The sequence below is a fragment of the Diadema setosum genome, chromosome 1 (assembly GCF_964275005.1).
Source record: "Diadema setosum chromosome 1, eeDiaSeto1, whole genome shotgun sequence".
Lineage (NCBI taxonomy): Eukaryota > Metazoa > Echinodermata > Echinoidea > Diadematoida > Diadematidae > Diadema > Diadema setosum.
In genome coordinates, this window is record NC_092685.1 from 17,691,416 (window position 1) to 17,718,772 (window position 27,357).

Below are 27,357 nucleotides of genomic sequence, written 5' to 3' on the forward strand. Positions count from 1 at the left end.
TGTAAATGCGAGAACATGAGGTGTTTTCTTACAACAAAAGGATAACAATACATGGTACGTTATGACTACTCATTGTAATCTTTTATGACAAAAGCGCAGATCAAGATCAAAACAGATCAAAATATGCAATGCAGCTTGAACACGGAGGGATTCACGGAACAAAAACACACCGACACAAACTCTTGAAATTGGCGTGAACTCAACAGAGTTTCACGTAGGCCTATGATCGGCTCACGTCCATAAAATACAATTGTTGTGGGGAAACATCTCACAACCACGGCAGAGAACGTTTACTGGCGCATCGAACACAGAATTCGCGCGACTATATTCGCGCGAATATTGTGTATGATCCATTTACTATAATCAGTCGTACGTGGCAGAAAGGATTACTGTACAAGAGAGAGAGAGGAATGTTGGGCCATTGACTAATCTTGTAACCTTCTTGCTAGGCGGATTTAGACCTGAGAGAGAAACGTCACTCAATGTTGGACGGAAATTTGAGAACAAAATGAAAGTAATCATACAAAACATTGAAACTTAAATGACAAGTTGACAAAATATGAATGTGCTATATGACAATTTTAACATCAATATCATCACCCTCGATATAAATGTGTTTGTAAGATCGCAACTGTTGATCTACATTTTGTTTAATAAACGTAAACTAAAGGGGAACATAACAATAGTAGGAATTTCGGAATCTGTCGAGTATTGTCCCAAGAGCACATAGGGCCTATAAGTACTGTTTACAATGTTGTTGTTTTTTGTTTATTTGTATTACCTGCATTTTACTTGCATGATGCCTAAACTGTGACATAAGTAAATATTTTATATATTCATGTTATTGGTATAATATTCATTATTATTACGATTCACGTCCGACAAGCTTCGCTTTTCAGTGGATCAGCTCTTTTCCATCGCTATATCTTGTTGTGACGTCATCGCAGTGTATGTATTGTTTCTTTCCTTATTCATTATATTCATTCGTTCATGAATTTTGTATTGTACTCTATGACTTGTATTTCTTATCCAAATTGTTGAACGATTGTATGTCAAATGTATATGCACTTTGTAGGCCCTACATGTATTATGATTATTCGTTGAATGGACATAAGGTACAATTAGATTAAAAAAAACGAACCCGAATTCTGTGCAACGAGTGAGACACGAAGTTTGCCGATTGTCCAATTCGTCTCCACGAAAATTGACGAATCGATCTGACATGTCCAAGCCACTCTCTTCCTGAGCAGCCCGCACTGCCCCTAAAACGATTTATGTCTAACCTGCAAGAAGTTGGCTGATGCATGGCGTGCAAAATTATGTTTACCCTTGACCGTCAATTTGTGTCTCTCTACGCGACGCCATTTCATGGGTTCATCTTGGTCACTCTTGGTGATCTGTTCAAAAACACTCTACACTCCTAACACTGCATCTCCCCAACAATGCACAACATAGTTGAAGAAACCAGTATTCTAGCGTTATCTTTATATAAGACTTGCATATGTATGTATTGTAAGTAGAGGTCTTTCCATAGTAAATTATGATATTAATAATATGCTTGATCATACTATGAATTTATGAATCCATGTTAAACGTTTTATCTTTGTAAGTATATTGTATTTTCAGCATGGTTAAACTGAAATCTTCATGTTATTGACTATTTACTCTGCGTCGTATATACCTGGCCTCTATAAACATTTTTTTTTTCTATATGACATCGCATCTTACTGTCTTTCATTCATTTTATATTACAAATTTTATGTTATGCTTTCACATGTGTGTATGAATGACTGCTGTGCCACAGCGCTATATGTGGCTTGAGATGAAAAGGCGGTATATAAACGATATTTGTATGTTACGTTCTCTGCAGTATCAATATGTGAATGTCTTGCTTTCCATAACTCTCTCTCCCTCCCTCCCCTCCCATTCTATCTACTTATATAATTATACTTTCTTCCCCTCCCTATTATTCTTTGTAGATTTTCTGCAATTTGTGAGGTTTCATTCTCTCTCATTCTCTATATCTTTAAAGTCCTATCCCCTTCATCCTTTTCCACCTGTCTTTCTTTCTTTCTTTCTTTCTTTCTTTCTTTCTTTCTTTCTTTCTTTCTTTCTGTCTGTCTGCCTTTCTCTCCTTATTTTTACCAACAATCTTTTTTTCCCCCAAACTTAGTAAAGCAACGCATGCAATTTGGGATGTGAGTTCGCCACGGGTCAGGGTTTTAGGACTGCTTTCGAGTCGAGCGTTGACAGGTTGGTTGGTTAAAAGACCTCACGTCAGGTGAATGACTCCTTGTTCATTCCAAGTGTTGATCCAACCATTTTGTTTGCTACAAGTACTAGTCGTTCTCTGACGACGTTCGACCCAAGGCGACACTTAAAAGTGTCTTGCACAAATTTACTCCAATTATTTCTGTCATCTTTATGATACCTATAAACTGCAGCCATCCCCAGATGGGAATCTTGAGAGACATAATACCTTGACACTGACACCAGTGTCCTGGCAAGACTTAACTAAAGACTATAGTAAATCGGTTTTTTTTTTCCAAGTTCGATCACCTGTGATCGTGACAGAGTAAGGGTGCAGTTCATTTACCCGACCATTATTCTCTGTCACGATTGTGCAGTGAAATGCTGAGCCGAAAACATAATATTTAGATTGGAGAAGGAAAAAAAAAAACTTTTAGGAGGCAACGATCACTATTATATACGACTTTGCATGTACCAGTCCAGCCAGACATGGTATCTTGGCGACCGAACTCGCTACACTTCCGATGGGCGAAAAGGATTTGTAGCTTCCACCTCTGACCTACATCTTTTGGGACTGATATTCCCCTTCTAGTTAGTGTGTAGGCCTACTGGTTATTTATATCAATATTGATGGACTAATAGAACGCTCTTGATTGACTTCAAACTCCCACAGATCACCAACTTTTGGTTTCAGCGCTGATTTGTGTCACTACAGTTCGTTATTCCGGGCGAATTTTTGTTATTCCGAAGATTCATAAGTAATATCTTTCCGAAAATAAGATAAGGTTCGCTATACCTATTTTTCATTTTCGGATTAACGAATCTTCGGAATAACGAGCCTTATTTCATTTTCTGAATAACGAACCTTCGAAATAAAGAGCCGAGTTATTTCCAAGTCGAGTATATGACACGGGTTTGACACTAACCCGTGTCATATACAGAGTCATCTGTTGATTTGTCATTTGGGTACATAATATTGTATACTTATATCAAATAAAATTATTCTTATTATTGTGCAGAGATTTTGTTAAAATAATGTGGGTATATTGTATTGTATAAAATGGAGTGTAGAAATAAAACTGAACTGAACTGATATTAGCAGTGAATTTTATCAGTATAAAAATTATTCTCCTTTTGTTTTGCATTTGCCATTTATCATTGCCAATTTATCTTCTTCCATCAACTGACTTGCATTTAATTTAAACTTCTGTTGTATAAAGTCACATACATTCTGTTTAAAATCCGTTTTATCCTGCCGACGATCGTCACCGACAATTAAGACAATGACATTTCATTTCCTTTTGCGATCGTAGGCAGTACAGCCATAAGAGATATTCAAAATTGTGCCTCGATTTACATGTTATTACTTACATTTTTGTTCTCAATAATAAGAATTAATAATCATCTTCGGATTATATTGTCATGCATGCTTTGCCGCAATTTAAGTCATGGTCCTCGTTTCTAAACATTCAGTGTATCGGGGTGTTATATCAGCAAAAACTCATGTTTGATTCGATCGCTTTGGTATGCACTGAAACCAAAATGCCTCTCAGCATCGTTTACGTCTATAAGTGATCTTTAAACAATCTAATCATCAACACGCCGTCACTATTGACAACATTCAGGCATACTCCCTCTCCCCTATCCTGTATGTACACACATGATTTTAAAATCATTTGGAGCAAGGTCAAAACTAAATCAAGTCTTCCTCTGTTGTGTCTGAGTTGGTACAAACACAACAACAGAAAATCCAGAAAGCCAATATAAAACTGACTCAACTATTCAGCTGCACAAAACTTGTTATCTGTTGTGAAATCGTAGAGATAGATGAACGTTTCTCGTAGTTTGTCCCTCGAGGGCTGCGCTCATAGCGGACTGCCCCGCGAGAGTGGCGCGGCGGTCACGGCCGCGAGATGTTCTTTATAGTGAGCGTTAACCGGGCTAAGGCCATGGCAGCAAGCAGATCTCTACCCCCGTGACCTATCATGGTCGCGGTTACTTCACCGATTGTGCGGTCCTCGCGGTTACTCGAGGTATGCTGTTATTATACAACTCGATGAAGTCACTTCTGGGTCGCGCCCCCCGGGACTGATGGAGCGCTTACAAAGCTACATATTGTCATTTTCAATAGACGAAGAGAAGTAAATTCCCCAACAAAGCTACATGACAACGAAAACGTTGCACTCAAGTAGGCCTACTTCTGAAATCCCTCAATCAAAATACAAACTAAATGATCAGTTTTAGATTTACATGGTTGATTCTAAGTCAAATCTTTACATGTCACCGAGCATAATATATTGTAGCATTGATATCCAATCTCCGACATTAGATGCGAGTTGCTTTATACGAGTGCAAATAATCTGATTTGTGACTGTGTTGACCGGAATAACAAAATCCCGCCGTCCAGGTCAAGCAGAGATGAAAGCAACAGAATTTGAGAAGTTTGCGAGCGGCTTGCAACAGGGAGAAATTCTTTTTCAAAACCATCCCCATCACCATGCAGCCTCTGAAAAAAGTGTGCCACTGTCCGAGATCTGGAGAAACTTTCTGCCTGTATACACAATCCCATTCTATTCCTCGAATGTTAACATTAAGCATCATGTACCATGATGTCATTAAGTCAATCAAAGCAGTTATTTCACATTTTAATGTTAAAGCATAAGCTTTTATTAATCTGATTTATTTCATCAAGCGATACTTTAAAGCATACTAATCAGGTCAGCAGCAGAGAGATGAAATGAAACTTGGAATCATAAGATACTTATTTACAAGGAAGTTCAGTCATGTCTATATACAACGTCTGTTTAATGTGAGTGGGACAGAGAACAATGACAAAAGAGAAAATAGCGACGCTCTATCCAAGCGTTTGATGGGTGTCAATCCTGACAAACAAACCATCGTGGATTATTTCGTTGTTGCAATAGCGTGACAACCACAGCAAAGCAAATGACAACACCTGGCTGAAGAAAAAAAAAAACAGAGCAAAAACGAAACTTTGCACATTTACACCGCATTCAAACATACAAACTCATCCAATCGCGACTCTTAGTAAGTAGTTTGGGATTCAAAGAATTCCATTATTTCTTGTTTAGAGTATACACAACTTTTTTACGCACCGACAAAATATTGTGTCCAGAGAGCTACAAGAAGAGAAGCGGCCTATTACATTGTTCATTTACTCATTTGAGGTGATTTAGGTTTTCGAACACGCCATACAGACTCATTTAATTGCTACTCTTACATTAATCACATGATTCGTGCAATTCCATTATTGTTTGTTGGGGAAATACACAACATTCTATTTTGTAATGTCAAGTTAGCATGCGCTGACGAAACACTGTGTCCGGAGAGCTGAAGGAAGAGAAGCGACCAATTAATATTGTTCATAATCTTATTATACTCATTTGAAGTGTTTATTATATAGGTTTCAGCTGCAATATTGACAGAGTGAGACATGCCTTGTCAGTCATTCTTTCATACGATTCTTTTTCATAATTTTCATATATTATAAATCATGTTATGTCAGGTATACGATTTCCCTTCTCTCTCATAGAAAATTGAGGATAGTAAGGGCTGAAAATATAAAAAAAACACCACAAAACAACACTTACATCAATATTATAAGACTGTGATTTCATGCTTCAAATACTGAGCAATTCAACGGCAGAATGAGCTAGTATACCATTATCCATTTCCATTTATCCATTCATCGAATTTCCTATACGTTTCCTATATAAGTATGTTTCGGAAATTTTCTCCTCTCTGTTTAATCTCTAATCACTTCACCCATTATTCACTAATGAATTTTGATACTGATGAATGCCTGTATGTCTTAGTCTCAGAAAATCTCCGTTTGTCACTATTGACAAGCTACTTATGTTCGAATACACTCTCAAGCAAATCATCACCCTTAAATGTTCCTGAAATTGTTTGTTCAAGCCCCCTTGCCTTGCAAGGTTTGCGTCTCACTTGACCTACTTCTCTGGAACTTTTCATACCGTGTTGGGGGGGGGGGGGGAATAGATGGTTTATGAATAGTGAATACTTTAAAACATGTTCGGTATCATAGGATTTTGCTCTATTCTTGCTAAAGTAAAGAGTCATATGCGCTCAATTCTGTCGATGATTATATCCATACACAGAAAAATGATACACAGTATTACACTTTTTATAATGTTATCATTATCATTATCACCATATATTAAAGTTTTAAAATAGATTTGAACCTAAAAATAAGAATTGGCGCTGTTATACCTAAGCCACTCTCACACTCCGAGTGGATGGATGTATTATTTCACAATTTATAGATTCCTTAAAGGGGATGGCTAGTAACTGATCAGTGGGAATCAGTGGGAATGCTGGGTGTGATTGTTCCAATCCTTGTGGGATTCATTTAAGAGTACATTATGTATCTATTGTTGTGTGATAATTATTTGCTTCAGAATGGTCTCATATTCAAGTAATGTGCAGTTTAAGGTTTCCATGTTAGCATGCCTACAGTACAGTGACGGGGCGATCGTTAACGATCGCTCTGTCACTGAGACCATTCTGAAGCAAATAATTTTCACACAACAAGTACTCTTAAATGAATCCCACAAGGATTGGAACAATCGTCCCCAGCATTCCCACTGATTCCCACTGATCAGTTACTAGCCATCCCCTTTAACATTTATTTCAATTCCAAGTATTTGCACGGTCAAGGACAAGCATATCCTGATTTGAAGCACGTTGTTTTCTTTTGTGACGTCATGCAATTCATGGAGGATGAGGTTGAACGACCAGCAATTATTTTAATCCTAAAAATACATCACCAATAAGCAAATTGGAAATTACCTTTATACGTTCCATCTACCTTTTTTGTCACACGAACTACTGATATACTGTGGTCATTAATGTCATCATCATCTTATACGGATTTTTAATCCTTTACTATAATCCATGTCCATTACACTATCCACATCGCACACGTGAATTTAAACCGATGGTTATCATTCTGTTAATCATTATAAGCACCATGCGTGCAGGAGCTGGGTGAGGAAAAGGTAAAGAAGGGGTCAATCTATAATAAATTTCGTCCTCAAACCGTGACCTTCCGTGTTTATTTCATATCTATAAACAAACCGAGAGAGAGAGAGAGAGAGAGAGAGAGAGGAGGGGGACGAGAGAAGGGAAATATACGTTCTGTAAAGGAGAATCCTATAACGGCTGGGTCCTGAAAATACAATAAGAACCCAACGATTCACTTGAACTTCACATTTGATATTTCATATTTGAGTTAATCTTTTCACCTATAACTGAACTATGTTCCGTCTGATTAAACCACACAGTTATCATCGTCAAAAGAGGTATGAGAACCATTGATTTATGGTATTGAAATAATTGTTAAACTGGATAACCAATCGATGAATGGCTTAGTTAGACGGAAGGATTCGATACATTTATAGTTATCAGGCGTATCGCCGTTGTCACGATAAAGTTGAGCATATTTATATATGATGTGGTGTTATGTGATATACTGGTATAGTTGAAAACGTTAAAGGCATAATTTACCATTTGCAGATGAAACAAAAACCCAGCTTTAGTGCTCCAAAATAGTTCTAAAATGTGAGTTAGGGATAGAAACAGCCAAAGTAAAAATTTGAATCAGTATGATTAATGTTAGGTATACATAGTAATTGTTGAATATACAAAATGTGAACAATAGTTATAATAAAAATGTTTCTAGACTAAACCGTCTACAGGCGGACAGGGCCCTGTTTTATGAAGAGTTATAATCGATTATAATAACTGATTTGAATCATAAGTCTTTGGCAGCCTGTGTGGTAAGGAAATTTATAATCGATTTTATCTTTTGATAAAACGGGGCCCAGTTATGGTTTATTGAGAAAAATAGTGGTATCTTCTTATATTTTAGGCTTTATTGCAAAATTTTTACATGGTTTTACAGATGTTTTCTGATACAACTGATCTACAGATATGCATCAAATGTGTTATCTCGTATATTTTTTAAATCACTGCTCCCAATGGTAAACTGTATCTTTAAGAGACATAAATTTGTGTCCTTAATATAGTAATTATGCCTCTTTAAGATGACATCCAAAGATATATATATATATATATATACATATATATATCGCAAACTTTCGAAGCGATTAAGGCACATCCTCTATATCGACAAAAGTGCGACTCCTCAAGAGACAAGACGAGCCTAAATGAAACACTAATGGCCTTGAGCCCTCCTTAGTGACCTCATACGTTGCGTCTTTAAGTGGAAACTAATAATTGGTAATTCGATTTAAGGTGGCTGCCACCGAGCGCGGCTCTTCCTTCCCCCTCCCCTCACCCACAATTCTGACAAAACGGTGGTGACAGACGTCTGCCCGCCGTGGACTTGAATCTAGAAGATGATGGCGGAAGAGAATATGAAATCCTCTATCTATATATTTCATCTCTACATCTCTATATCTCTTTTCTTACTCTCTGGAATCGCTATATAGCTTTGATGCAGCAAATGCAGTGTTTAGCTTTTTAACGCCATAAACTCTGTAATTTTGTCATTTCATATCTATAGTGTGAATCTCATGCGCCTGTGGTGTCGGAAATATGATTTATATCAATATCTTTCTTTTTTTTTCTCTCTTTCTCTTCACTTCATCCTCCTCCTCCTCTCGCTGCTCTTCTACCAGCTGCGAATAGTCAGGTTCGTATGGCATATATCTTTTTTTTTTTTTTTTTTTTTTTGGGGGGGGGGGGGGTGGGGGGGGGGACAAGATACGCCAATTTCTAACGCTTTCAGCTCAATCACAATGCTTCTCTTTGTCCTCCCCCCTCTCTCTCTTTCAATGTGAATATACTCACGATAATATCAAAAGGGAGACTAAAAGAAAGACTTTGGACATTGTGTAACATCACAACAAATTCATCAATTCATAAGAAGTTCATACAACACTCGATTCTAAATTCTGATTATCTTTTTTTTTTCTTCTGTTACGACTGATTTTGCCTATTTTAGCCACATGTTTAATCATTTACATGACATATTCTCTCTCTCTCTCACTCACTTTAACGATCTCTTTGAGTTTACAGAACTTTTGATTACTCAAGGTCTCACGTTTGGCGTACAGGGTTAAGAATATAGGAATGTGCATGCGCGTGGTATTGTGACAGCGAGACACTGTATAACGTTCTTACAGGAATGGACAAAATAACTTTGCAGAGAATTAAGACAAATAATTGTGTCACATAGGAAAAATACACACACACATCTCTGCTTCCGATATGGAGTAACTATAGCTCGACTGGAGACTGAGAACTTAGATACTGAGAAAACTGAATCAAGGAGAAAAAGAAAGTGAACGTGTTTATGTGTGCGCATAGTATCACGCGTTCAAAAAAAAATCAAATAATAACAACGATCGTTTTGGAGAAGCCACACGCTGACTCAACGCTGGGAGACATTGGAATGTCACACTGTATTGAACGTGATCTTCCTGATTACAGTAACTTGTGCTCTATTCTGTGTGAAGTGTCATTATAGGAAAATGTGTTTTCGTGCTTTACTAAAGTATGTCTGGGCAACCAGAGTGTGTGTCATCGTACTTTTCATCACGATAGACCGGCTGCTGCTACAATAAACCTGAAAGATGATAATGAAACGTGCCCATTCATCTTGACTTCTTCTTTTAAAAACCACGGAATACTTGCGTGCTCTTTGTATTTGTTTATGATTATTATCAAACATAGTTTGAGAAAACATTTTCCTCTGTAACATCATACAAACGAAAAATTACAAATAATTAATTAAAAATAAACACACATTCAATATGACGTTGTGCAGACCTTCATTCTTTAGCTCCATCTACTTTGCGAGCAATTCTACAAACCCGTCAAACAATCCAAAGTTATTTTCAGGGTATTGATACTTCTAATTTGTTAGGAACAACAAAACAAAAATTAGAAACGGGAAAGAATGAATACAACGTGAAAATGGACCTGGGGTAACCCCTTTCACATAAGCAATCTGATGTGTATTGTGACATACGTATCAATTCACTCACTACTCAAACATTGTTTGCTTACAAAGTAACAATCGTAAACAACACAATGACTTGGATAATGATAGTAAACACATTGCATAACATATACTTGTCGCCGAGAAGTTGACAAAAGAACATTTTGCAATAAGCATAAGTGGAAAGACAAGAAATAATGTCGCAGTATATCGTAGAAATTATCTTGCGCAGCAATCACATATAAATTTGATGACTTTTTGATGGTTTGTCGCGAAATATCGTCATCATGATTTGACTGATATACTAAGTACAGGAAATTGGAACTGGCAAAGGAAATAAAAGACTTCTTGGCCCAAAATAATGATGATAATTCAGATTAAGATCTCTGTTAGATTCTGAATTCAAAACACTACATTCTTTCGTTGGATTATTGTGACTTGCAAAAACACGAAGTAAATGTCTACAACTGAGCAGACAAGAACAAGTATTAAAATTGACTGCTCGAGTTTATGGTGGATTACCGGTTTAATTAATTTGATAACCGAAATTCTTCCTCTTTCGAGCGTTTGGAGAAGTTTGAAACTATAAAATCGCTTCGGCTTGTAATATTTCTCATGAAGAGGCATCATACACAGCAGACTCTAAACAATGCACAATCTATTCTACATTTTAAAGGCGTAATTTACCATTTGCAGATGAAACAAAAAACCTAGCATTACTGCTTCAAAATATTTCTAACATGACCATGTGTGAGTTAGGGATAGAAACAACAATGTAAAAATTTGAACCAGTATAATCGATGTTAAGTATTGTTAAATGTGCAACATGTGAACAAAATGTTTCCAGACTAAACCGTCTGCAGTTATGGTTTAATGGGAAAAATAGTGATATCTCCTTATATTTTAGGCTTTATTGCAAAAATTATATATGGTATGATGTTTTGTGACACAACTGACCTACACATATGCATGAAAAGTGATATCTTGAAGATTTTTTTTAATTACTGCTCCCAAAGGTAAACAGGACCTTTAAAACAGAATTCTTTCTGTGCCAGTGAGTCAAATATGCACAAATTTCACACGCACACACACACACACACACACACACACGCACACACCTATGGACCGATAATCAATATGGAACACAAAGGGTTAAAGGGTAAAACTCACCTCTTCCTTTTTCCATGACGAAGCCGAAGACGATTCCCGCAGCTCCAGTAACAAGAAGTTTTACACCAATCGCTAAATCTGGCCAGCGAATTTCTCCAGCAACCTCTCCTCTGATTGGGACTTTCCCGTTTGCGGCGTGAGCGAAACCCTCAGATGTTGCTTGATTCATATGCTGGATATCATTCAAGCTACCATCGCCATACAACCCCGTCCCATTCGCATACCCATTCGTTTGGTGGCTGTTGGTGGTCGTCGACAACGAGGTGATGTTGTTTGCCGACTTGCAGAACGGGACGTTGCCGTTGGCATCGCAAGTCGGCTCGCACGGTGCCGCTCGCTGTCGAATTTCTGTCCTCACCGCCATCATCTTTTCTTTGGAGTTTGAACTTTTCTTCTTCTTTTTTTGTCTCAGAAAAGATCTCTTCCAGATCAAGTTGATGCAAGCTATCTGCCGGTTTGGAACAGAATGAAACAAAATTTATGATCAGCTGTAAATATATTGGAATGAGAAAATCAAGTGCACATGCGTCGGTCACTCGAGGCTAGGTTAACTGAGTAGAGTAGGCAGATAAAATGATACAAATAAAGATGCCCACAGAGCGGGAGGTACAAATAAAACGTCAGGCAAGTGTTTGGTAAGATTGGACCGAGCGCCGTGATTATGACCTCCACTGTTTGCTCTTGACTTTTTCCCCCGTCACAACGCGGTAAGGCTAGCTTGAAGTTGAAAGTCAAATAGCGTTGGACTTCAGGGTCTAAAGGGGGAAGGATAAAATAAAGAGAGGCAAGGAGAAAACGTGCGGTGTTGAAAGGAAGGATGGATACCAGTGACTGGGGGGAATTCAAGAATGCGTGGGCCAGCTACGTTAAAAAAAAAAAAAAAAAAAAAAAAAAAAAAAAAATGGGAGCAGGATAGTACCGTGTGTCGAATGTGGACCCCGGAGCTGTGGGCGGGTAGGTGTTATCTGGCAGAAGTGGAATCGGGTGCTCAACGCTCTCAGGTTAAAAAGACGTTCGTTTGTTAAGATGGAAGAAACGTCTGACAACTTTGAAATCCATGCTAGTACTTTTTGTAGCCGAGCAAGACCCACTTTAATTAGACATCCAGGGTAAGCGAAAAGCTCTTCATTGTGGAAACAGACATGCGCATAACGCCGCTCGCTCGCACGTTTCGTACCTGCCTGTTGAACCCTGACAATAATGGAGTTAGCCGAATTTTCCCGATGACTTCGTGAGTGTGGCCTTGAGTTGGTTTTAACTTTTTTCTTTATAATTTCTGAATTGGTTCCAATTCGTGTGTGAGTCGCAAGTCTATGCTCATCGCTAGTGCAACATAATAAATGATATTGTAATATGTCAACTTCAAATAGCATCCGACAGTAATGATTTTTGTCTGGTCGAGAAACCGGCCAAAAATTAACGAGAAAGGAGAAAACGCCCTCTCTCGATACCTATTTTCCAATGACGTGAGTTTATAAACATTGAGTAAAATGGCCGACTCGCATCGTCTACGTGATTGGAGTTCGAAGAACTCGGTGAAAGTCATGAAACCTTGCCTTGTTTAACGATTCTTCATCATTTTTATGTCATTTTGAAAGAAACAATGCCCTGGTACTTTCCTTGGCCGGACTACATTAAGAAAAAAGCTTGTAGGTATCTGCTACAACGTTATGTTGGAAATTTCCTGGAGGAGAAGTTGACACTCGATCAGCTGACGGTCGATATCTACAGTGGAACTGGAACTGTGAAAGATGTGAAATTAGATGTCTGGGTATGTTATTCTAGCGCAGATTATGATGCATAGGGTCTATATAGGATAATATGTAGTTAGCATGTATGTCCTAAGTGTATGAGGTGTATCCTATGACCTACGCTCAGTCCATTACCAGCGAAGCTAGGTTTGTGTTGATTTGTGAATCGAAGTGACACTGCACTGCACTACCACTGCACTGCACTGCTGCTCGCAACATGCAACATCAACACACTGCTCAGCACGCAGTGCAGTGCATCCATTTATTCCATTGTTGTGAATGTGAATGAATGGACGTGTACTGTAGTGTTTGGTTACAGATTTTACACACCTGTGCTGTGCACGTGCACACACAGGTGCAAACCTTCTTCTTGTTCCTGGCGAGTGACAGTAATCAAACCAACTAGACCATAGTTGGGTCTAGGCCTAATTAAATTATAACGGCATACTCGTGAAATAAGCCCCACCACTGCGTGTCCGTACTAATACTACGGCGGCTCGCCTATTTATACTCGTGAATTCAGCCCCACCGTGTGGCGTTCATCGGTAGGTAAGCACAGCGGTGGGGCTTCCTTCCACAGTATAATACTCGTGAATGCGGCCCCACCAAACGGCGTTTACGCGAAATTGATACAGCGGTGGGGCCGATTTCCACAGCATAGCATCTTTCGTCCTCCCTTTCTTCTCGGAAGGACTCCCTAATGTCCCTCGACTAATTTAACGGCCAATTTAACCATAAATACAACCCTACCTAACCCTAAACCCTAACCCTAACCCTAGGACCTACCCTTGCTTGCTAACGCACGGGTGCACGCGCACTGCGGTGGGGCCTATTTCCCGATTTTGCCATTAGAACAACTGCGAATGGGTCTAGAACTCTGTGTTGATCCCTTGTTCTGCACTACCTACAGTGTAGCTGTGCTTAGCTATATTTATATCACTTTCAAAGGAGGTCGGCATTGCACAGTTCACATTGCAATTAGGTCCTATTTGTAGATCTGTTCTTGATAACTTTGGCAGCCTCACTGTTGGTGTTAAGTTATGGACGGACGGAGACTAACTGAACTGCAGCAACTTAACTGCTATCAGCCCAAACGTGAAGCGTTGGGACTGTGAAGGTTTGCATTTAGAATCTCTTGAGTGGTGGTGTTTTGGCTTATTGGCTTGACCGAAAGATCGGTCTGTATCTGGTCGTCAGGGAAATGTTCCGCGGAGATTGCGTCTGGCTTCACGGATCCCCTCCTTATAGTATACAGACCGAAGTCAATGATGCTGGCTCCTGTGTGGATGCGCTGCCAGCGGTCGCGCACAGATCAATCCAAATTTCAGACAGCTCTTTTACATTCAAACAAGTTTGACATGATATGACACATTTATGCAGCAATATTTGGGGTAAATTTCTCACATTGTGCAATCGAAATACAGTAACTAGGTTATAACGCAGAAATTTTATCCATATCGCAACATCGCCGTTCGCTAACTGTAAGTCGCCATTTTGAATCTGTTAGCCAATCACATGCGAGGTACGTGTTTTAATAAATAAAAAACACGTAGAAACTACCTCGCATGTGATTGGCTAATGGATTCGTATGTTTCTGCAGTTTGAACGTGATGACGCCACGGGCTGGTTGATGTGTGTTTTACGTTGAAAATTCTACCCAAATGTTGGATTATTCATTAATCTGGTGAGTGTAGTGCATTCTTGAAATGTTGATTTTGCTATATACAAGCTTAAATTTGCTGACCTAGGACCGTGAATTAGACGCAATCGAGAAGGGTGAGGTACCTCACCCAATTTTCCATAGAGACGGTGGTTAAGAGCTTCCTCACAGCGATGTGTACTACCAACTTCCGTCTGTCTACGGAGGAGAGTGATAACGTCAAAAAGATAAAAGACTCGGGAGGACAGATGGATCTTTCTGTCTATGTTTTGGCCTGAAAATAACATTTAGAAATTAGAAATTGAATTATTATGCAGGGCTGCACACTAACCCATTTTTCTGCCGGTCCAACCTGTCTCTGTCGGACCGGTAAATGCCCCGTTTTAACATTTTTTACCGGTCTGAACAGAAAGTTTACCGGTCAACAACGACAACCTAAAAAATAAACTTATTTTCTTGTTTTTTTATGGACGTACCCCCCCCCCTACCCATGTACATTTTACAGATTAATATTTTTTTTAAAACTTGCATTATCTATTGCACAAGAAATAAAAAAAAAAGATAGGAAAAACTAGAATGTTTGTTTGTGAATTACAGTGTAAAACGATAATGAACAAAATTAGATTGTATCAAATGCGTTTGTGACTTTTTCTAAACATCGGCGCACGAACTTGCTGCGTAACCTGCTCTTGGTGGTCAGTTGGATTGCGACGATTTAATGAATTATTTTAGCTGTGAAATTTTCTGATGTACGCGCTCCAAGGAGTTCTTTATTTTTCGCCCGATAATCTATTCGCATTTGTGCATGCGTTCTTGAAAGGCACACGACATGCAGGGCCGAATTTTCAATCCTTTTTGCGCCCATTTCCACCTCAAATATTAGCGGGATTGTGACGATTTCATAAATTACTTCGGCTGTAATCTTTTATGATAACGCGCCAAAATGGGTTGAAAATGTGTCCTTCATTTTTCCCGATAAACTCTTCGAATTTCGTAAGTGCGTTGTTAAAAAGATGCACCACATGGCCGAATTCATGATACTTTTTGCGCCTATTTCCACCTCAAATATTAGCGGGATTGTGACGATTTCATAAATTACTTCGGCTGTAATACTTTTTCTGATGCAAGCGCCAAAAGAGGTTGAAAATGTGTCCTTTATTTTTTCCCGATAAACTCTTCGAATTTCGTAAGTGCGTTCTTAAAAAGATGCACCACATGGCCGAATTCATGATACTTTTTGCGCCTATTTCTACCTCAAATAATCAGCGGGATTGTGACGATTTCATAAATTACTTCGGCTGTAATCTTTTATGATAACGGGCCGAAATGGGTTGAAGATGTGTCCTTTATTTTTTCCCGATAAACTCTTCGAATTTCGTAAGTGCGTTCTTAAAAAGATGCACCACATGGCCGAATTCATGATACCTTTTGCGCCTATTTCCACCTCAAATATTAGCGGGATTGTGACGATTTCATAAATTACTTCGGCTGTAATATTTTCTGATGCAAGCGCCAAGAGGTTGAAAATGTGTCTTTATTTTTTCCCGATAAACTCTTCGAATTTCGTAAGTGCGTTCTTTGATGCACCACATGGCCGAATTCATGATACTTTTTGCGCCTATTTCTACCTCAAACAATCAGCGGGATTGTGACGATTTCATAAATTACTTCGGCTGTAATCTTTTATGATGCACGCGCCAAAATGGGTTGAAAATGTGCCCTTTACTTTTTCCCGATAAACTCTTCGAATTTCGTAAGTGCGTTCTTAAAGATGTTCCACACAGCCGAATTCATGATACTTTTTGCGCCTATTTCTACCTCAAATATCAGCGGAATTGTGGCGATTTCATGAATTACTTCGGATGTAACTTTTTGTGATGCACGCACCGGCTAGAATGGTTGAAAATGCGATCTTTATTTTTCTCCCCATAATCTCTTCGCATTCCGTACATGCGTTCTTGAAAGGTATACGACACGGCGGAATTCACGATCCTTTTTGCGCCTATTTCTACCTCAAATATCAGCGGGACTGCGATGATTTTATGAATAACTTCGGCTGTAATCTTTTATGATAACGCGCCAAAATGGGTTGAAAATGTGTCCTTTATTTTTCCCGGATAAACTCTTCGCATTTCGTAAATGCGTTCTTAAAAGATATACGACACGGCCAAAAATCATGATTCTTTTTGCGCCTATTGTTTCCTCAAAACTTCAACGGGATTGCGATGATTTCATGAATTATTATTCGGCTGTAATCTTTATGATGCACGGGCCAAAAGGGGTTGAAAATGTGTCCTCTTTTTTTCTCCCAATAATCTCTTCGCATTTCGTACTTGCGTATACGACACGGCCGAATTCACGATCCTTTTATCGCCTATTTCTACATTGAATATCAACCGAATTGTGGCAATTTCATGAATTACTTCAGATGTAATCTTTTGTGATGCGCGCACCAACTAATAGAATGGTTGAAAATGCGTTCTTTATTTTTCTCCCCATAATCTCTTCGCCTTCCGTACATGCGTTCTTGAAAGGTATACGACACGGCCGAATTCACGATCCTTTTTGCGCCTATTTCTACCTCAAATATCAGCGGGATTGCGATGATTACATGTATAACTTCGGATGCAATCTTTTATGATACACGCGCCAAAATGGGTTGAAAATGTGTCCTTTATATTTCCCAGATAAACTCTTCGCATTTCGTAAATGCGTTCTTAAAAGATACACGACACGGCCAAAAATCATGATTCTTTTGCGCCTATCGTTTCCTCAAACTTCAACGGGATCGCGATGATTTTATGAATTATTATTCGGCTCTAATCTTTATGATGCACGGGCCAAAAGGGGTTGAAAATGTGTCCTGTATTTTTCACCCAATAATCACTTCGCATTGCGTACATGCCTATACGTCACGGCCGAATTCACGATCCTTTTAGCGCCTTTTTCTACATCAAATATCAGCGGGATTGCGATATGTCATTAATTATTTCGGCTGTTATCTTTTGTGATACATTCACCAGAAGGGTTGAAAATACGTTCTTTATTTTTCTCCCGATAATTTCTTCGCATTTGTGCATGCGTTTTCAAAATCATACTTTGCATGAAGGGCCGAATTCGATATTCTTTTTGCGCCTATTATTGTTTACTCAAATTCCAACGGGATTGCCAAATTTTCATGAATTACTATTCGGCTGTAATCTATATGATGCAGTCGCCAAAAGGGGTGAAAATGTGTCCTTTATTTTTCTCCCGCTAATCTTTTCCCATTTCGTACATGCGTTCACATTCACGATACTTTTGCGCCTATTTCTACCTGCAAATATCAGCGGGATTGTGGCGATTTCATGAATTACTTCGGATGTAATCTTTTGTAATGCAAGCACCAGAAGGGTAAAAATGTGTTTTTTTATTCTTCTCCCGACAGTCTCGTCGCATTTGTGCATGCGTTTTTGATGAACAACACGGCATGCAGGACTGAATTCAAGATCCTTTTTGCGCCTATTATTTCCTCAAATTTCAACGGGATTGCGTTGATTTCATGAATTGTTATTCGGCTGTAATCTTTTATGATGCACTCACCAAACTGTTTCCTTTATTTTTTTTTTCTCCTCTATAATCTCTTCGCATTTCGTACATCATAAGCTTTTGAAAGATACGACGCGGCCGGTCGTATTCATGATCCTTTTTGGGACGATTTCTACCTCAAATATGTAAGCGGGACTGCCATGATTTCATGATTTTTTTTTCTCCCTAGTATTATCTCTTCACATTTTGTGCATGCGTTCATGCGTTCACGGAAGGGCCGATTTCGTGATCCTTTTTTGCGCCTATCTTCATTATGAGACCATTCTGAGCGAATGAAAATATTCATTTGTGAAATGACTGTGTGAAAATGAAAATAAACGCAATCAGATCCATTTACTGTATCGCTGAATATCGAATGTGTTTTTACTTTTTCTAAAAATCGACACTAGTATATTAGTTCTAACATAACTGCCACGCTGCAGCGAAGCCGGGATCGGATCGATCTTGTGTTAAAAATCATGAGTAAAATGACCCAGAAATGCGTGCGCTTCTATCAATGCTTCTTGTCTGGCATGACCGCCGATCGCAAGCAATCGAAAAGCAGTTACACTGTATACATGCTTTGCATGTATTGCATTGCATGCAGTGCGTGAGCAGAGCCAAATGCGCAAGCTAGCGCGACTCCGATAACTGGTCGACTGCTAGTGCTCAAAACTAATCCCGTTTACTGTACAAATTGCACCGGTAGACATAAACGAAAACTTGCGTAAAACTTGTTGAACAGTGCGATATCTTGCATTCTGTTTCTCCCTGATCGGGGCTGCTCTTTTTCTTTCTACTGACCCCACCAATGTTTGTTTGTTTGTTTTTTTTGTTTGTTTTTTTTTTGTTTGTTTTTTTACTGGTCATGTCGGACCGGTAACTTGTGGATTTCCTGAAAAGTTACCGGTCCGACAGTGACTTTTACCGGTCTTTGACCGTCGGACCGGCGCCAGTGTGCAGCCCTGTATTATGATCTGAATACATCTACAGTAACCAAGTTGTAGATCTAGATGAAAGTCGATCATTAATAACTCATTATGCCCATGGGTAAAATTTGGTCCCTTAAATGAATAAGCCAGTTCGGAGTTAGCTCAAGGGCACATTGGTCTGAATGACCTTTCTTTTGTCTCAGTCGGTTAGGGGCACTTCACTCATTTTTTTGATTCGCTGCTCCAATTCAAGGTAAACAAATTCATTGTTGCCATCACATTGAAAGAGAGAGCGCATTGCAGTAGGGGTAAGTATTTCTAGATGTGAGAGCGCTAGTCCTGATTATTGATGCTCTCTTTTGTCAAAGCACATGGGTAACACCTGTAGTTGAACGCATAACTTCTCGGCGGTGCCGCGCATGACTTCAAAGGAGAACAGTAGTTGTCTCTCCTTCTCTAGCACCTCCCTGAATACACTGATCCTGTTCAAACAAGGAATGAACTTGCGTAGACCAGATGACCAGAATGATCTGTCAATTAACACTTAAGAAAGCATCCATTTCATTATTTTGCATTGAATATATTAACAATCTCTTTTCTATTGATATTGCCAAATGCCACTTTTGCTGTCAGGTGGATGTGCTGGCAAGCAGCATTTATAAGGACTACATGAATCATGTATTCCTTATAAATTTTGCTTTGAATAATCATAACGTCATAGATGCTTATCCCAGTGAATTTAAAAATCAACACGCTTGTTGGTACGAATGACCTTTCTTCTGCTCATACGCAAAGTGGATTATCTACGAACTGGCTTATTAGACTGTTACTGTCCAAAAGGATGATTTTTGTTGATTGGGTCAATCTGTTACAATGTTTGTTTTTTTTCTTTAATCGCCATGAAATTGCTACACATCGATTGGAACTTCTATGCATACATGTGCTTGTCGCTGATCCATCGCCTGGGATATAAGCTTCGGAGACATAATCGTGGGGCCTCTGGGATGTTCTAGACCCTATTGTGAATTGTGAAAAGAAGATGAACAAAGAAAAATGTCTTTTCAAGACCATGGGAACAGTCTGGATATGTGCCAGTTTACCGTGAGGTATAAGTTTAAGTTAGATATAAAATTTTACATGGTATAAATGCCAGCCTATTGCTGGTGAAATAGGCCATTTTAGAGGTGCCTGAATTTATGTTGCTTTTGCACAGTAGCTAGACCAGTGTTGGAGAGATTTCTATATAATTATATACAATTGTATGTGTCCTCCCCCCCCCCCCCAGTTTTGCCATATCACTCTACACTATTACCCTACCCTTGGTCAATGATAGCTTATGTACAAATGCATGCATATTATTGAATCAATTAGTGATTCGGGTACACAGTCTTTGAGTATGATTTCTTTTTCTGATGTATGGCTCTTTGGATATGAAGTTAGAACAGTGGACATTGACTCTAGAGCTAATGTTGCATTGTATCTAGCGCATGGTGACAAAGTGGTGGTACATGTAGTTGATTTCATCCCAGCCAGCCGCTTGGGGACAAACCCTGAAGCTGATGTGGATCTTCTATATAGTCGCAGGTGACAAAGTGAGCAGCTGTTTTTTATGCTCTTTCCAAGCCTTTTTACTGGAAGTGTACAGACTTAAAGTGAAAACAAAGTTCTGGTAAGGGCTTGAGAACCCGTCTGGCACCCTTTCATATTTGTTTGCAATATATCGAAAGAGTCTACAAAGAAACTTACCTGGCTGACGCGGTTTGCCGGAATGATGAGTCGTTTTGGAGTATTTTGAGAAAAATGATAAAAGTCGGTAGACCGACTTTTATTCCAGAAGGCTCCAGACTAACTCGGTCTCAGGGAAAACTCGACCCTATTCCAGACAATTTACACACAGTTCGTGATAGCCATTTTCATCAGTACTCTATAATACTACGGGTACCAAACAAAGAGGTTCTATAACCTCTTTGGTACCAAACGAGGCCTTACTGAGCAGACAAGAAAGTGCGTGCTAATCCTGTACAAAACAAATGGACAGCGTCCTCAAGCCTACTAGTATAGTACGCACATCACCTCAGTTGCTGAGACGCGCGGTCTTTGAAGTTTTTGTTGTTGTTTATCAAGCGTCTTTGATTGTTTTTAGAGGTGCTTGAGAGGCGCACACTAATTTTGCATGCGCGCCAAAGAGGTTTTTGATGCGCGCGTTGTAACAACTCGGACCAATACTGCGAGTAGCCAGAACGCTATGTAGTTATATAGGCCGTTCCTATATGCATAGTACACCACACTGTACAATCCAGAGGGACAACCAATACAACTCATCCCGCCGTCAAGCAAAGCGAGGCCGAGTTATCCCCGAGTCCGAGTCTAGCCTGACCCCGTTCAGGTAAGTTCTGAGACTGAACGTTTTTGGTTAATATTTCCCATTTTCGTCGTTACCCATCAAATATCTTGTTATAACAGCGTTATTCCGCACATTTCCTAGGCATACGTTCACATTTTGGAGTAAAATTTGACAACTTTTGCAGGCGTACCAGAACTTTTGGGGGGCTTTAAGGCTTTAGCACCATGTACTCCTGCTTGCAGTAAAACCAGGGTCATGTATGCTCTTAATCTGACCAGTTTGGAACATGGTGACAGGGTTCTCCTTAGAAATCCAAGGTTTCTGCTGGCCTTACCTGGCTGACCTTTGTACGAGTTGATGGCGTGTGTTCCGCTGGAGGTCCTTGGATATGATAGTTCCAAGATACTTTTATTTGTCGACCCTGTGTATTGACTTATTGGAAATCTGGCAGTTACATAAGTATGCTGAAATGGTGTTCTCTTCCTTGTGATGGTGAGGGAAGTGCACTTCCTGACAATGAATGCTATATTCGTTTTGGTTAGCCATTTTTCTAACCAATCGGACAATATATGGAAGTCTTGCTGAAGGATGGCTGTGTCATTCTTGGTACAAATTTCTTGATATCTCACACTGTCGTCAGCAAAGAGCCATATCTTGGATTGAATGTTTGCGATGATGTCATTGAACTTTAGCAGAAAGAGGGCTGGGCTGATCACCAATCCTTGAGGTGCCTCAGATGTCATACACATCCAGAATGACTGGGAGCCCTTGACAACAGCTATGGATAGTTGCTGCCTGTTGGACTCCCTCATAAATAAAATTATTTGTTGGCCTTGTAATACTTTGTAGACATTTGTTATTCTTGGTACATCAAGAGTTGTTATCTGAAACTGTTGGGAATCTTTTTTTTTCCCCCACAAAAGCAAACAATGTTCTTGTTTTCAGCTTCCCTTCTTTTACCTAACCTAGGCGCTGCTTGTTTCGCACGGCATTATTATATCAGGGAGGTGGAAGAAAGATGGAGATGGCACTCTGAGAGCTTCCCTCAGAGAAAAAATCAAGTGGTCTTACACCGATTAACGTTTTGAAATCCAACCCTCATTCTGTGATAAATATGTCAAAATCTGGCCTTATCGGTCCACCCATCACCCTCCGGCGCACTAGAGTGACGCAACATGATCTCCTTTCCAGGCCTTCCATAAACACACGCTCGTAAAAATCGGGCTTTGAAGCGATGCGTGGCACCGACAATATGACGTCATATTCAAAATTTTGACAGTCTATTACATTCTGTGAAAGACGTCCCCCTTCGAAAGCTACAACTTATGGCTCAAGAATTGGGTAGCGTGGTATGTCTATACCTTTCGCTGGTTCAGCAGACTGTGCTGAGGAGATTGCCGTTTGAACCAGCGAAATCAGTACACAAACAACGGAGTTACTGAGCAGTAAGTTTTGTGCGCTAGAGATGTCATCATATTGTTTCTGTATTGATTATGAGAAATCCCGCACATTTCCGCAATTTTTTTATAGTTAGAGAGGTAGGCCTGACCTTGATCTTCAAAATGATATAAGTTACATGAGCGTGTTCGGGCGTGTTTTCAAACAGTTCGAGTGTAAAAGTAGTGCTTCATAGAGACCGAGGCGGTTTTTTTTTCGTCTGCACCCGAGCGAGCTGGGGCTTTTCAGCGTGCTCGTCGGGTTGTTGTAGGGCCGCCGCGTAGGCGTCGGGACAGCGTTCGTTGCCGTTGTTTCGGTGAATGTGAGTTACTAGTAAATACATATTGGAATGGAAAGTTGAGTGTTAAAAAGTGTAAATTAGACAAATCAGCCTTGATTATAATAATTTTCCGTAGAGAATTAAAGATGATATCTATAAAAGCCTAGATGTATGATGCTGTAAGTATATTTTAGGGGAAAAACAGAGCTTAGTATACAGTGTTTCGCCTCACTCCCTCGATCATTCATCGGTAAATACCGGTAATCGGCTTGACTCTACCCCATGCTAACGTTACAAAAAATTGAATTAAAAAGTAGTAGAGTACACCTCTGGAGCTAGTAGAATCTAACGTTTAACAGTGGTTAGATTCTAGTTTGTGAAATACTAGAGTCTACTAGCTAGGACTAACGTTAGGTATGCTTTTGCTAGGCAGCGTACCTGAGGTGACGCTGCGCTATTAAACAGTGTCCTGAGCCTTGCCCTTGCCTTGGCCTCCAATTTCCAAGCCAAGGCCCAACTAACTTTCTGAGTTTCAGTTTCAATTGCAAATCAAATTTCGTTAAGTTGCTGTGTCAATGTGATTTTGAATTTGCTAAAAGCAATTCCTCCTCAACAAACTCGTCTCCGTCAAAATCACGATCGCCAGAACCACCACCACTGCTTACACCACTGCTTTACAGAATACCTAAAGTCCTGTGCTTACACCGTAGGACGCCATTTTATTCCACGACCACAATGCATTTCGCGTCGTGATTTCCGCCACAAGATTTACGACTTGCAGTGCGCCGAGCGTGAGTAATGGGATTACGGGAGGGGGAAAAAAACGCTGTCGGGGCCTGTCGGGGCCACGCATGACTTCAAAGGAAACTCAGAAGAGCACACTCCATCTTTCTTCCACCTCCCTGATTATATCCTCTGCTTCGTAGTATTGTATGCATATTTCATGCCTAGCTTGCCAGTAGTCTGAAATACGAAACCAAAAGAAAAAGATGGACAAACTCTAATATCTGTCACAGTTAGGATATTAACAAGGAGTACATAGAGTTTGTTTGTTGAAGATTAGGAATCTCCATTATATGCTGTAGTGTAGGCAACTATAGATTTTGTCTTTTCGTGCATCTACTGTATGCACCATATATTTTGCAAGTATATTATGTCATGAATTTGGACTTATAAGACATTTTATTGAGTGGTTTAATTTGCAATTGAGAACCCACAAGCCCGAACTGACAAAATTACAAATGTATATTTTCCATTTTTCAGGAAAAGGCTAAGCGATCTTCTACCTTATTAAAGGTGATACATCTTATACATAGTGCATGATTTCATACTCCGGGAGGCCGTATTTCACAAGATGTTAAAGATAATATAAAGTTTTGGTACCTCAAAAGTTTCCCTGAATTTCCTTGTCTTAGTTTGTGTTTTAGGTTAAAGTACCTTTCATATAACTAACACTGTGAGACTTACTTGCCCCAAAGTGCTCTCATGTCTTAGTAATCATGCAATTAACTGCGACCAGCAGCCCCATACGCATAGCGTAATGGGGCTTCGCATTGTAGTATTCAGGATCATGAAAGATTTAGTATTGCGGGTAAATATCAACTTAAAATCCAAAAATTTCTTCAATTTGAAGACTTACCAATTAAGTTGAAGTATTGAAAACAGGCTTCGGGCAACGTTTGATTCTGCCAATAGTTCCTTTCTGTTCGAATTGATGACTGAATTTGACTCGGTCAAGAGGACCTTGGGAGAGCTACATACACTGAATACTACAGCCAGCGCATTGGCACTCATCACATGCGCACAAATTTTCTAATCCATGAAGGGATAAGATGTTTGTGTGCGCATGCGCTGGCCGTCAATTTAAGAATTGAAGAAATTTTTGGATTTTAAGTTGATATTTACCCGCGATACTAAATCTGTCATGATGCTGAATGCTACAATGCGAAGCCCCATTTAGCTATGCGCATGGGGCTGCTGGTCACAGTTAGCTATGCGTATGGGGCTGCACGCCGCTGGTCTCAGTTGTCATGCAATAATGGTTTCGTACAATACGTGTATAAAACCATTATTGCATGATTACTAAGACATGAGAGCACTTTGGAGCGAGTAAGTCTCACAGTGTTAGTTATATGAAAGGTACTTTAACCTGAAACACAAACTAAGACAAGGAAATTCAGGGAAACTTTTGAGGTACCAAAACTTTATATTATCTTTAACCTCATAAATATCAGTTGACTTGCAAAACTATTGCAAATTATATACTGTATTGTGTGTGCTGTAGACGGTAAAAATGTGAGGTCTCATCATTTTTGTGATTCTTGCAAGGGTATAAAATAAAAGTGCACCCTGTCCAATTACAAAGTAACCACTGTCATACCCTCAGTAGAACTCTGGTATATCATGTTCAATAAGATCTAACCTGACCCATGGAAACATGTCAGCATGATAGACTTGCATGATGAAATCAATAATGGACTGTTTGGTTAAATTCTGAACTGCAATAGTTTCATAACCTGGTGGATTTGTATGTTGTATGTACATTAAATTACACATGGAAACCCTGTAATTAAATAAGGATACCCATGAATTTTTGAAAGTATGGAGGTGAAAGTTGACTGGATTGGTGTTGTCTTCCAAAATATCAGAATTAAAGTTACTTTCACAGTTATGTCTGGCTAATGACTTACAAACATTCAGTTGGATGTTTTAACAGTACATTGTACTCTGACCTGAATATTGCTTTACCTACATGTATGTGTAGACTTTGTAAAAGATGATTAAATACTTTAAAAAAGGGAGAAAAGAGGAATAAAGCTTTGTTTCATTGATATGATCTGCTGACCATTTAGAGTGATGTCATGTTATTAGGTAATAGCTATGTATCTCTTGAGTGTCATAGCACTTTTCAGTCTGTTTAGGATGTTAGTGGTGCTGTATGATAATTCTGGCTATCGCAGATAAATGTCAAAACTCAAATGGCAGTGCCAGTGGCGCTATCTAATTTCCATAATAATGTTTGAAATTATGCTGTACTGGTGCACAGTGCTCACTCTGTTCGGTTGTACTTGTGCATGAAAAGCATCAAGCATTATCTTGATTCCCAAATTACCATTGTTTCCTAGGTTTTTCTGTAATTGTTACAATGTACATAAAGTATGCTTGGAAAAGAAATACCAACTGTACGCTCTGAAAATGTTTTTTGTTTTTGTTTTTGTTTTAAGGTGACAATGTTTTAGTCATGATAAAAAGGGAAAAATTAGATGCGAGTACTCCATGTCTCTTGTGGAGAGACTCAGCTCAGCGCGGTTGCATAATCTATCATCACATCGTACATTGCAGCTGCTTGTACCTCAGGAATTTTGAGTTTTAGACATCTGACCTTTAATAACAAGCTGAGTGCATGTGATCACGTTATTTTGCATCTTGTGTATGGCCACCTTATGGACCTGACCACTAGCGATAGAATGTTTACATCTGTATGTGATGGGGGGGGGGGGGGGGGGAGGGGGGAGGGGGGAGGGGGGGAGGGGGGGAGGTTGTGCAGAGTCTAGTATCACATCCACACATTTCATTTTATAACGAGTAAGTTTCAGAGGTCATTATCATCCCCCCTTCTATTATCATTATCTTAATTAGATAACCTTTGACAAGATATGTCAGTTATAGACTTTACTATCTATCACTAGGCATAAAGCCAAACTGATGAAGGGGCAAGGGCAGATGGGATTCAGCACAGATAGTGCAGATGTGAATTTGCCTGTTGGGATGCAGGGGGGAAGAGTAAGCTTCAAGTTTGGTTGTGATGGCTGTGTGTCATGTCAATAGGCCCGTTCACAAACAACGAAAATCGAAATTTCAATCGCGATCCAAATTTTGATTTTTTTTTCGACCGTTCATACACAGGGAAAAATCGCACTTCGTAGCAAGGAAAGAACGATCAGTGGCCAAACTG

General features: G+C 39.4%; 2 protein-coding genes across 2 annotated transcripts in view; one reads left to right on the forward strand and one right to left on the reverse strand.

The window, feature by feature from the left end:
* LOC140237487 (uncharacterized) overlaps window positions 1-11,795 on the reverse strand; it is a 55,068-nt gene extending 43,273 nt beyond the window's left edge. Inside the window, exon 1 of the mRNA XM_072317416.1 lies at window positions 11,432-11,795. Coding sequence (XP_072173517.1) covers window positions 11,432-11,795 — 364 coding nt within the window. The remainder of the gene's footprint in view (window positions 1-11,431) is intronic.
* Window positions 11,796-12,939: 1,144 nt separating this feature from the next.
* Window positions 12,940-27,357, forward strand: part of LOC140234515 (autophagy-related protein 2 homolog B-like) — a 75,466-nt gene continuing 61,048 nt past the window's right edge. The window contains exon 1 of the mRNA XM_072314560.1: window positions 12,940-13,202. Coding sequence (XP_072170661.1) covers window positions 13,035-13,202 — 168 coding nt within the window. The 5' untranslated portion in view covers window positions 12,940-13,034. The remainder of the gene's footprint in view (window positions 13,203-27,357) is intronic.